The sequence below is a fragment of the Nycticebus coucang genome, chromosome 13 (assembly GCF_027406575.1).
Source record: "Nycticebus coucang isolate mNycCou1 chromosome 13, mNycCou1.pri, whole genome shotgun sequence".
Taxonomy (NCBI): domain Eukaryota; kingdom Metazoa; phylum Chordata; class Mammalia; order Primates; family Lorisidae; genus Nycticebus; species Nycticebus coucang.
The window spans coordinates 66,650,249-66,663,885 of NC_069792.1; the positions used below are offsets into that span (position 1 = coordinate 66,650,249).

The window sequence follows — 13,637 nt, forward strand, 5'->3', positions numbered from 1 at the left end:
TATCCTTGTTTAATTTCTGTTTAGAGGATCTGTCCAGCTCTGTAAGAGAAGTGTTAACGTCCCCTGTTATTATGGTATTATCAGATATCATATTGCTCAGACTGAGTAAGGTCTGTTTCAAGAATCTGGGAGCATTTCAATTGGGTGCATAGATATTTAGAATTGAAATGTCTTCTTGTTGTATTTTTCCCTTGACCAATATAAAGTGACCATCTTTGTCTTTTTTGACTTTAGTTGCTTTAAATCCACATGAATCTGAAAATAAGATTGCAACTCCTCTTTTCTTCTGAATTCCATTTGCCTGAAAAATTGTCTTCCAACCCTTGACTCGGAGCTTTAATTTGTCTTTTGAAGCCAGGTGTGTTTCTTGCAGACAGCAAATGGATGGCTTGTGTTTTTTAATCCAGTCAAACAATCTATGTCTCTTCAGTGGGGAATTCAAGCCATTAACATTTATTGAGATAATTGATAAGTGTGGTAGTATTCTATTCGTCTTATTTGGTGAGAGTCCATTGCTTAGTTTTATCTTTTGCATCAGTGTGGGGGTTTGGTTCTGTCCTTTAATTTCTGAGTTCTTACTTTGCTGCTGATCCATTGTGGTGGTCAGTGTGCAGAACAGGTTGAAGTATTTCCTGTAGAGCTGGTCTTGTTGTGGCGAATTTCCTCAATGTTTGTATATCCGTAAATGATTTGATTTCTCCATCAATTTTGAAGCTTAGCTTAGCAGGGTACAGAATTGTGGGCTGGAAATTGTTCTGTTTAAGTAGATTAAAGGTAGATGACCATTGTCTGCTTGCTTGGAAAGTTTCATTAGAGAAGTCTGCGGTCACTCTGATGGATTTGCCCCTGTAGGTCAACTGGCGCTTACTCCTGGCAGCTTGCAGAATCTTTTCTTTTGTCTTGGCTTTGGACAGTTCATCACAATGTGTCTTGGAGAAGCTCGGTTAATGTTGAGGCGACCTGGGGTCTGATATCCCTCTGAAAGCAGTGTGTCAGAATCTTTGGTGATATTTGGGAAATTTTCTTTTATGATATTCTCTAGTATGGCTTCCATTCCTCTGGGGCATTCTTCTTCCCCTTCTGGAATTCCTATAACTCGTATGTTGGAACGCTTCATAAAGTCCCATAATTCTGACAGTGAACGTTCTGCTTTCTCTCTCTTCTTTTCTGCCTCTTTTACTATCTGAGTTATCTCAAAAACTTTGTCTTCTACCTCTGAAATTCTTTCTTCTGCATGGTCTAACCTGTTACTGATACTTTCCATTGCATCTTTAAGTTCCCTGATTGACTGTTTCATTTCCTTCAGCTCTGCTATATCCTTTTTATATTCTTCATATCGTTCATCTTTGATTTGATTCTGTTTTTGGATTTCCTTTTGGTTATTTTCCACTTTATTAGCAGTTTCCTTCATTGTTCCCATCATTTCTTTCATTGTTTTCAACATGTGTATTCTAAATTCCCTTTCTGTCATTCCTAACATTTCTGTATATGTGGAATCCTCTGCAGTAGCTACCTCATGGTCCCTTGGCGGGGTTGTTCTGGACTGGTTCTTCATGTTGCCTGGAGTTTTCTGCTGATTCTTCCTCATGGGTGATTTCTTTTATCTGTTTCCTTGCCCTAATTTTCCTTTCACTTCCTCTTGCTCTTTATGTTCTCATGCCTGTGGACTAAAGGTTACAGGACCAGAAGGGTGAGAAGGTTTAAGAGCAAAAAAGGGATGGAAGAAAGGAGGACCGAGTGAGAAGAAAAAAAAAAGAAAAATAGAGAAAGGAGAGGGGGTGGGTAAAAGGAATATTGACAAAAAGAAGAGAGGCACAAAAAGAGGGAGACAGAGCAATATAGATGTACAGTAGGGTACTTTGATACAACCTTAAAAAAAAACCCACCTTCTGGGGGTGCCCAGTTGGTTGGTTCCCTTGAGGTCAGCAGCTCTTTGCTAACCTGATCAGACACAGTACCCCACCTCCACCAAGTAGAGAGGAAAGACAAAAATGCTATAAATCAAACCAAAACAAGCAAACAGAAAACTTTACGGGATAAAATTGACTGGAAAAACCAAATAATAGCAGTAGAAACACTAACAAAAATGAAGTTCTAATTATTGAAATAGGCAGCAATGGGAAATGATAATTAAACTAGAAAAATTGAGAAAGAAAAAGGATCTGTATGGAAAAGGTTGAACTTAAAAAACAAAACAACAATCCCCAATGTCAAAATAAACAAACAAAACAACCAAACCAAAAAAAACCACAACCAAAAACAAAGCAGTATGTATATGTTATTGAATATTGTCTGGGCAACACCTGGTCTTCTGTGATATGAGATGTTAATCACAGTTCTGATACGACTGGAGGCTGCTAGTTTCTCAAACCCCAGCAGGTAGACACCCTAAATCTCTCTTCAGCCCACTTAAAAGGCACATTGAACTTGTTCACTTACTGAGCAGAAGCTTTCTCAGGGAAGTGCTTGTCGCTGGAATCACTGCTGAAGTGGCTATCCACTTACCCTGTGTGTCAAAACTGGTCTCCCTCTGCCCCCGAGGGTTAGGGCTGCAAGGCAGCTCAGACCCCGCCCTTAGGCTACTTGGTCGCTGGGTTACCAGCTCCCACCCAATTCCAGCTCTGTGACCCTGAGGGCGGAGCTTGCCGGGGCAGATGGCTCACAATGTCTGCCTGTGACTCAGAGCCAAACACTATTAGCTCCGTCTGGCTCAGTGGCTCAGATTGGGGCCCTAGACAAAGGCCAAAGTTCTCTGCACTCCCGCTCAGGCTCTCCCCAAGGCAGTTCAGCTGAGTGCCAAGTCCAAAGACACCAAAACAGTTCACAGGTAAGGCCTTTCTGGTTTGCAGTCTCGCTGCTACTGAACTTACAGTTGCAGGCGGGTTTATACGGATTGAACACACGCGACCACTTGCCGGTTTTCCACTGTTTTAATCCTCCTCTTGGGGTCCAGAAGTCTCTCGCTGACTCCCTGTATCCTCTCAGGGGTGATGATAGGCAGATCCCACCAGCCAGAGATGCCTGGAGTCCTATATCCCCAGACTCACGGTGCCCAGATGCAAGGAAGCTGTTACTTGGCTTCCATCTTGCTCCGCCTCTCGTGTCCTTGTATTTTTATACTTTGGTAAAAACTTCAGTATACTAGCTTAGTGTGCTTATCAAATATATTTTTTTGGTATTAAATATGATTTGCTATCAAATCATTTTTTTTTAATATTTTAAATAATTTGTAGTCTTTTATGTAATTTTGCGAATGACTTTAGGCATTAATAATAAAAAATGTACACTTATAAAAAAGTACACTTATTTATGGTGTAAATATGATTACAAGGTAAATTTACAAGTTCTAGTAAGAAATATGTTTACCTTTTTTGTCAATGATGTTATTACATTTAAAAAGTTTCAGTCACAAGACAAATATTTTAATTTTTGTCTTCATGATATTTTATTTGTACTTCATTATTATTGATTTAGAATGGTAGGTAAAGGTAAAGAGTAGAGTAAAATTAAAATGTATCTGTAAAACTTATCTTGTTCAATATAAAATGTTATAATGGATAATTTATAGTGAGACACAGAAAATAAAGTCTATGTTTTTATCAATCTGCTAAAATTCATGGGAATTTTAATTACTCTTACATAGTTGGGATTAGCCCAGGATGCTTTTCTTATCAATAAGTACTAAGGTTTGTTTGTTTCTTATTTATATATTGCTGCTTCTATACACAGTTTTTTTATTTAGCACTGTTCTAATACAGGTTAATAAGAATCAAAAATGGCAGGTGCATTAATTGTTCAAACAGTATCTTGTTTTCATTTCTTTTTCTATCATTTCAGAGATATACCTAGAATACCTGATAGCACACACGCACAACTGGAGTCCAGTAAGTTTCATTTATTCTAGAAGAAAATGGTATTAATAAAGTCATTTAGTCATCAGAAGCTAAGTGAAGTATTTTATCTATTGTTATGCAATAAGAAATGTTAATCTTGTTAAGTATACAATAACATAAAGATGCAAAGTTTACATTATTTTATGTCACTGTGAAAACAGTACAAAATTGTATAATTTTTTTTTTTTGAGACATAGTCTCAGTATGTCATCCTTGGTAGAGTACTATGGTGTCACAGCTCACAGAAACCTCAAATTCTTGGGTTTAAGCCAGTGGTTCTCAACCTTCCTAATGCTGCGACCCTTTAATACAGTTCCTCATGTTGTGGTGACTCCCAACCATAAAATTATTTCGTTGCTATTTCATAACTGTAATTTTGCTACTGTTATGAATTGTAGTGTAAATATCTGATATGCAGGATGGTCTTAGGCGACCCCTGTGCAAGGGTAGTTCACCCCACAAAGGAGTTGTGACCCACAGGTTCAGAACTGCTGGAACTTTAAGCGATTCTCTTGCCTCAACCTCCCAAGTACCTGGGACTACAGGCACCCACCACAACGCCCAGCTATTTTTTTTTGTTGTTGTAGTTGTCATTGTTATTTAGCTGGCCCAGGCTAGGTTCGAACCAGCCAGCCCCAAGTGTATGTGGCTGGTGCCCTACCCACTAAGCTATGGGCGCAGCCCAAAATTCTATAATATTTTAAGATTTTTTTAACTACATTATCTTTTCTATGGATTTTTTTTTTTTTTTTTTTTTTTGCAGTTTTTGCCTGGGGCTGGATTTGAACCTGCCACCTCCGGCATATGGGGCTGGCACCCTACTCCTTTGGAGCCACAGGCACCGCCCTTTTCTATGGATTTTTATACAGTATTCTTAAATTATATTACAATAAACTGCACACAAATAAACTCCACAATTAGGTAAGTTTTGGAGTGCCTGTGTGCCATATATAATATCATTACAATAAAAAATTATGATCTTATTTATCACTTCCAAAGGTTTTGTCCCCTAGTCACTCTAATTAAAATATTTATTATTTTGTAATCTCACCATCAATAAGCAAGGGGAAATGCATGGAGCAAACTGGGGAATAATTACATTTATTCTAGTTTATATTTTTGGTAAGTGGGATAACAGTTGCGATTTAATGTAGTAATAGAACAATAGACCAGTAGGTTTAAATATGAAATATTGAATGCTTTTTATTGTTTTTGAGTACTATTTGAAATGTTAAACAAATGAATTTTTCCCAGTGAGCTAAGTTTCTTGATTGAAAAAATAGAGTAAGTGATACTGAGAGAAAGGAGGAGGAGGGCTGCAATTTGAAATATGTTGATCAGGATAGACCACGTTGAGAAAGAATTGGAGCCAAAATTTGAAAGATTGGCTACCTGGGGGAAGATCTTTCTAGGCACTGGATCCAGTTAGTGCAGCCTTTTTTTTTTTTTTTTTTTTTAATGTTGGGGATTCATTGAGGGTACAATAAGCCAGGTTACACTGATTGCAATTGTTAGGTAAAGTCCCTCTTGCAATCATGTCTTAGTGCAGTCTTTTCTAAGACAGGAAATCCTAAGGTGCATTTCAGGAAATGCAAAGAGACAAGTGTGGCTGAACGGAGTGATCAAGGGGGAGAATGGTAGGAATCAGGATAGAGGAATAATGGATAGTCAAATGGCATACAATACACTAGCCACTCCAAGGACTCTGCCTTTTACTTTGAGGGAAATTAGGAGCTTTATATGTTGGTTTTCAGATGATATTTAGTCTTAAAATCAGGCTACTATGTTGAAAATAAACACAGTCAAGGATAAAAGCAAAGAGACCAGTGAGAGTTTAACAATCTTGTGACAAGACAGTGGTGACTTAGATCATGGTGGTAGTGATGTAGGTGGTAAGAAGTGGTCAGATTCTCTAGATGCCACAATAATTGAGAATATACTATCAAAATAGATTTTTTGACATTCATATTTGCAATTATAAGAATAAATTTCTTTAAATTCACCACAGAAGTGAAATCTTTTTGGAATACCAGTCTTCTATACTTTAAATTATGGTCACATGATCTATTTGATTTAGTACCTTTGACTAAGTGCTAAATCATTTTATCCAAAATAGTATCACGATCACATAAAACCATAACACAATAAATTAATAATATCATTATTATTATAAAAGTCTATTATCATCATCATTCTCAATACTCCCATTTTATTTAATACTTGTAATTATGCTTGACATTGTACCAATGTTATCACACTTAATTCTCACACAGTGATCCTATGGGGTATGTAAAATTTGTATTCACCTTTATTATATCACTCAGATATAGTGTGAGCAGTGCGGAATCTTTTTGTCTTATTTTAGCTATTTAAGAGGCACCTAGGCTACAATTTTAAAATTGTTCCGAAGAGATGGGGATCCTTTCTCAAAATAGGTCCAATTTTTTATTTTTTAAACATCAAAGAATCTGTTTCTCTAAAGTCCAGTCCTTAACCCTCTCTTTCTGGTTCCCCAATAAATTTCTTTATTCTTATTTTTTTAATTGCCAGCTAGGCTTTATTGTTGTCCCTTAATCTCTGTTATGTTCAAAGAATACATTCTGTTAAATATTTTCTCATTACCTGAAGCTTAACAAGCTTTAGAGTAAGAACATAGCTTATTTCTTAGTATAAAGGCATCATTCTTCCTACTTTCTAAATAATATAAAAGATATCACTATTAGTTCTGATCTCACGACTTGTAGTTTCTCCTTCATTTTACACTATACTCTCTAGGGAGGTGAGCTTTATCTACTTGTATCTCCAGTTAGACATAAAACTCTGCAGTTTAATTTCCAACACTAGCTTCTTCCCCAGCATTTGCTCCCATTTATATTTCCAGTTACGTGCTTATGTCTCCCCTTGGATATCTTAGATATGTTATAGGGTAACTGTGTTTCAGGTTAAGTCACTATCCACTCATTCCCTTAAACGCACATCTTCCATAGTGTTCTAAATCCCAATGACTATCAGACACACAGAGAACTTTCCTAGTCCCCCGTCTGGTTATTAGGTTTGAAATCCTGGTTTCCCTTCTCTTTCCTTTCACATCTAATTAGTTTCTGTGTCCTCATTTTCTTTTTCATGATATTGCCTGATTCCTTATTTCTATTCTATTTTCATAACCTTTACTATCAATACTATCATCTTATTCATTTCTATTTGCTCGTAAGTGTTTTCCATCCCTCTCCCTTCCAATCCACATTTTAAGTAGTTGGTAAAATCATCTTCCTCAGGTGCAATTTTTATCTGACTCATAAAACTTACTGTGGATACAGTGGTGCATAGTCCAGAATTCCTGGGACATTATTCCCATAGTATCCCATTAGCTTTATTCCTATTCACTTTCCGACTTGTCCATTTCCTTTCATAGAAATAAATTCATACGTACAACTTCTGGGTACAGTAGTTATGTTTTTTCTGCTACTCTGTAGTATCATTTTACATAGTCTCTCACTTCTTTGTGACAATCTATTATATCCTTCTAGATATACTTTTAAAAAATCACCTCCTGAAAACATTTAATATTTTGGACATTCTAGTACCTATGTTCTTAGAATGGCAAGTTCAGACTGTCTTTACATCACTTTATTGATTTGTGTTTTGGTTATTCCTCCTCATTTCTATTTTAAAAAAACAGAAAAAATAGCTAAGTCTCCTGAGGTAGAGCTCTAACTTGCACAGAAAATGATTCACTATTGGTCTGAAGAAAATCCCTTGTGTTTATGCACTTATACTTACCAAAATAATAACCTAAATATATTTGGAACATTGTGATTAATAGACTATGTAATAACATTTTTGTGCATATTTAAAAATAAATATATAAGAGATATATGATAGCAGTTATTCAATACTAGGAAAGAACCATTATTATCATTCTTTATGTATAATTATCGTTTCAGGTTCTAGCTCATTCGAATCTCAAAAAATGGATCGTCCTTCTATTTCTGTTACCTCTCCCATGAGTCCTGGCATGTTGAGGGATGTTCCACAGTTCTTATCAGGACAACTTTCAGTATGTAATCACTAAATTATTTTTTCTTTCTGGAATATTAAATAGTATTTTTAAAATATGATGGTAGTTTTTTTTTATAAATCAAATTCTTTTAACTATCAACTTTCTTGTTCTTAATAATTTTAACTCATTGAAATTCAATTTAGATTATTTATTATACTGTTTTGTTTATTAGCATTAGGTTTTCTGGAATTTAATGAGAGATAGATATTGTGAAGATATCTGAACTCTTTTTACCTTAATAATTATCCAAAATTCAAAGTCATGAATTTCGTTCTATACCTTAAAATGACTATGAATTGTCATAGATTTTTAAGAGAAATAAAATTGTTGTACTGTACAAAGATGGTACTTGAGATAAAAGGAAATATTTCTATAATTTTCACTGCTTTACAACCTTAAGGAAATTTGGGGGGAATTTCATAGTAATCATTGGAATATAAATATTGCTATGACACACAGAGGTACTTGAGATTTCTTTGTCTAAGCCAAAGCCAAATATAGGAAGATACATAATAGGATAGTGAACACAGCAAGTGGACTTCACATGAAGTGCTTGCTGATTTGAACATATTCTAATAAAACATAGAAATCAAGTTATACATTTGATATTATGTTCATGTTAGAAGACCTTTGCAAATTTAAGTCCTTACTTTTTATTTGTTTAGTTATTTGCTTATTAAACCCTTTAAAAATATTAATATACTTAAATTTGTTATATTTTAGAAACATATAGTTTAATATTGCCAGTAATACTGGTGATTACTAAACTTGAAGCTCTGTGAGTATTATAGAGCTATGTAGGTTCTCAAAATCCAGACATTTAATTTTGGATGAAAAATTTTATAGCTAAAACAAAACTATCATTGGCTGATATTTTAAGAGCTATAGAAATACCTTTTTGTTAAATCAGTTATGAAATTTTTCCTTTTCTGTAGAGGGTAGTATTTTATTTTTTCTGAAATATTTTCATTAATTTAAAAGAGATTTAAGAAGTATATGCAAGATTAATATATTATAAAATTATTGAAAAAGTCATTAGACATGTATCTTCTGGAACTATTTAGACCACAAAGATGAGAATAACAGGAAAGTTATGCAGAAAGATGAGATACTCTTAGGAGATTGTAAATGTCATACTAAAGTGTATTTCTGCCATTTATTATTTTCTTTTCCTTCCTCTTTCATAAACAGAATGAACTTTTTCATTGGAGGACAGTGGCTTTTATCTATTCTCCACCATAAGTAGCATCTTTCTACTTAGTTTCTTAGATATATCGACAGCACATATGCTGTTATTTGTAGTTACAAATGTGTATGCATTTTCTTCTACCACCTAAGAAAACACTTGTAAATGTTAGCTGTTATTTTTTATTATGCCTTCATTTCAATAACTTATCTTTAAATAAGGCTCTAGGATCTGGATAATGCCAGTACATAATTAAATCTCTGTGTGTGTGTGTGTGTGTGTGTGTGCGCACGCGCGCGCGCGTATAGATGGCTTGAGTTGGTGGAGAAGGGATCAGAATTTAGATTTCCATAATAAGTTGAGTACTACTTTGTTACCTCACTTGAATTCCAGGGTCCTATTACAAATTGGACTAGGAGGGCTGGGTGAGAAATGTACTTCAGGGATAGATGAATCTCAAATTCAACTATTTTTCTTCATGGTTCAAAATTAATATAGTAGACAAATTAAACTTAAATATTGAGGGAAATATAAACTTAAAAGATCAACTTCTAAACATTTGTATAATGATGTAAAGTTACCGTCTTTAGATTTATAAGCAATGTTGGTTTGAAATCTATTTAATTGTAATTTAAAATCTGTGCCATTTTCTCATTTAATATATTCCACTATGATATTAGTAGTAAAACTTTTTTAGCTGCCTACGTCTTAAAATTATACACACAGACACACACATACACACACACACACCACAACCACATATATCATATAACTAAATATAGTATATGTTATTGTGGGGAAATATGAAAAGTACAAAAAAGTAAATACAAAATAAAACTCATCTATATTCCAGACACTAAAATATAATCATTCACATATAATGTTTTAAATAACACTGGAAAAGATTTGTCCATACTGTTTTGAATCCTGCTTTTTCACTTCATAATATTGTGAACTTTTTCCTGTCTTTAAAAATTCCTCTTACAATCATTTTAATACCTATTTAATACTTCATTTTAACTTAAATCATAGGATATCTTGCTTGTTTCTAATTTGTATTATTACGAATAATGATACCACGGAAATCCTTGAGTATAATAAACCTTGAGTATTTTTGTTAGGACAAAATTATTTTGTCAGGATAACTTTCGAGAAGTAAAATTACAATATGAAGCACAAAATGAAATTTTAAGTCTCTTGAAAAATCAATTTGCAAATTTTTTGTCCTAAAATATTTTTATCAAATTAAATTTCAATCATCTATTTTAGAAATGTGTGCAAAGGTCTGGAACTCATGTCAAGATAGTGCTAGTCACAAGGTATACAAGTAAACATAGTGGAATGATTTTTCCTTCATGTAATTTTTTAATTTTGTTCTCATTCTTTGCATCCAGGGAAATATAAGTAAGATGCTATCCTGAACACAGTATTTCCTGTTATCTTTAACCCTATCTGTATCAGCCTGGGGATAATTTTTGTTTGCTCTAAAGATGTTGAGGTTGGAAAAATAAATGTTTACATGTATCACTCTTTGGGAAACACCTTAGAAAGTCATAAGGCAACATTATAATTCCTATTTCCTCCTATTAGACCTTTGGGCATTTTGCTTTTGGTGAGATTTTACTTGGACTCATACCTCACTAACAAAAGCATGACACTACTAATGCCTGAAAACAAAGATAATTTGTATAGTAACTGAACTCATCTCTGTGATATTTTATGTCACTTCATGGACTGGCATTTTCTCAAAAAGAAAATATATATTTCACTGCAAATTTGTTGTTTCATTTTCATACTCAAGGCTAGTGATTATTTAAAAAGTGTATATAATTTATTTTCTCTCCATGCTTGAATTGTGCTTCTCCTTATTATTCTACGGTATAACCACGAAAGTGCCATTAATTTATTTGATGAGAAAATCAGCATGGACTCAGGGTTATGTCCCCTGGACTGTATGTTAGCCTTTTGAGTGACAGCACTTCCTTATTTTGATTCTATTTTTTTATACGTTCTTCCAGAATTTAGCAGTATCTTTCTTCAGACAATTGCTGTTGTAATTATTACTATTCTAGAATTAACTTATAGTCTTTGGCTAATTGGTTTGATAGAGGGTTAAAATAAAATATAGCTTTCAATTCTTTTAAAGTGAAAAGAGGCTCAGCATTCTTTCTGTCAAGAATGCATTATATGACTGATTGTCTTGCCAATCATATTTTCTTTCACTTTGGGGTCTGTAGGTGATAGATAGTTGCCATATTTTCCCAAATTACTTTGTTTTAATATTTTTCTGACTGCATTTTAAGTAAATATTTTAAGTATATTTTATATGCCCTTTAAAATGATTAAGTAATTTAAGAATAAGCACGTGTCCTTTTTATCTGCTTATAAACTCTATAGCCGTTTAAAAAACTTTCTGTAAATGAAAGAACTTTTATCTTTTACTCTTCGTTGTCATAACTGTGTTATTCTGGAAGCATTGCATTGCATTGAATGTCTGTCCTAAAGGTAGTAATGCAGTAAATAGTAGGAAGTGACTTTAAAAATGCAAAAGAAATTGCAGTGTACAAATTTAAATTTTTCATTTGTATGAAGCCAGAATTGTTACAGACATTGTCAGATTTTTCATGCTTAAAATAAATGAATTAATATTGATTACAAATTACAATAAGGGACATAGTACTTTAACACTTTTATTTGTTATATTCATGGAGACATAGTATCCATAGAGACAGAAGGAAGCTTAGTGATTGAAGATAGCAAGATAGAGGAATAGGGAATAATTTTTATGTACAGGGTGTTCGTTTTTCTGGGCTGATGAGTTTTGAAATTAGAAGAAGGTGATGATTACATAGCATTGTTAATGCATTAATTGCCACTGAATTGTATGCTGTTAAATGGCTAATGGCATTTTTCATGATTTTTATCTCAAATTTTTAAAAAGCTACCAAAAATATGTTTCCCTAGCCATTTGAAAAGTATAAACTTACAGGTAAAGATTGTGTGTAAATTATCATAGGTTTTAGAAGTTTGATTTCAGAAATTTGTGAGTTGCATAAGGTCATTTTTAGAATATGGAAAAGCGTTTGGTTCAAAAGATTAATTTATTTAAAAATACTATTTCTTTTAGAGTAAATCTTTCATTATTTGAGGCAATATTTGCTTGTAAAAATATTCTGTTATCTTGATATTTTAGTTCTAGAACAGATCAAGTAGGAGAGCAGGGGAAATAAAATCTGTTTCTAGAGTACTTTGTTAGTCCTTTTCTTCAGCATGCTTAGTTTAATCTCTATGAATTTCATGCATTCTCTCCCCCATTTGCTAATGAATTATCCATGTACAGTCACGCAGACAGACATCAGTAACATATTCCACATCTGAACATTTCTTTCTTCCTTAGGGAATGTGTCCATACCCAAAGGAAGACAGGATAGATTAGGTTGAGAGAGAGAGACAGAGTGAGAGAGAGATCTCATGACTGAATGAGTCTGCTTTCCTTTGGGTTTTAGAATTTGTGTCTTACAGTGTCTGTCCAATGATAGTTGAATTTGGCAACAGTTCTCCTAGTATGTGTTATCTCTTTCCATATAGCAATGGAAAAGACAGAAGCCTTAAACTATTTATAACTTTGAAGTAGACAAGAGAAACATCTATAAGAAATGTGAGGAATGGGGTGCAATATTGGTGAGAGAAGCAGAATTAAATCCTTTGAAATCCATTCCCAAATCCATAGACATGCATCTGATTTTGTTCCTGATTTAACTGTTATAATATCTGAGTAAAGACACAACATTGTAATTATTGTGGTGTATTTTGAAAACTGTTTCAAAATGAAAACAAAAAAAGTTAGAATAGACAAGAAATTTGATTTTATTCTGAGAACTCGAAATAGAGTGATTTAATCAGAATCGGGCTCTATTTTCTGCTTTTACACTATTTAGCTTTTCATTTAAGTACAGCAAGTGTGTATATAGCCCTTTTTATATTTCCTCATCTGCAAGTTGGGGATACAATTAAGTAACTCCTAGGATTGATGAGAATACCATGAGACAATAAGCTTGTATAAAATGTCAGTAAAGGCTTGAAAAATATAATGAACTAAGCAAAGAGAAATGATATGTTGTTATTAATAGATGTGATTAGCAATAAACAGTGTTATCTCAAGTGGTACATAATAAATGTCTGCAGATTGTGTTTCAATATTAGGACGTGGTTTATATTCTTTAGGTATGAATCAATTAATTAATCCAATGTACTCTAACACACTATTATCTTAATTTATTTATTCCTTTAAAAAATTCTAAAGCCAACTTGGCTAATGTTTTTTTGACTTTGATTAGACTTATATAACTTTGGAGAAGTTACACAATTAGTTCCACAGATGACTTTTCACTAATAACTCTATAACTCTATAGTTTTCTTCTAACTTCTTTTTTGAACTGTGCTTCTTTTCTATGTAGTATGTTTAAGGGCAAAATCTGAAATTTCTTGAACTATGCTT

The 13,637-nt window shown here is 33.5% G+C and overlaps 1 protein-coding gene across 46 annotated transcripts in view; it reads left to right on the forward strand.

The window, feature by feature from the left end:
• RIMS2 (regulating synaptic membrane exocytosis 2) overlaps positions 1-13,637 on the forward strand; it is a 683,906-nt gene that overhangs the window by 381,253 nt on the left and 289,016 nt on the right. For all 46 annotated transcript variants that reach the window (XM_053559665.1, XM_053559666.1, XM_053559708.1 and 43 more), the window contains 2 exons: positions 3,838-3,884; positions 7,838-7,950. In XM_053559665.1, the coding sequence (XP_053415640.1) occupies positions 3,838-3,884; positions 7,838-7,950 (160 nt within the window). The remainder of the gene's footprint in view (positions 1-3,837; positions 3,885-7,837; positions 7,951-13,637) is intronic.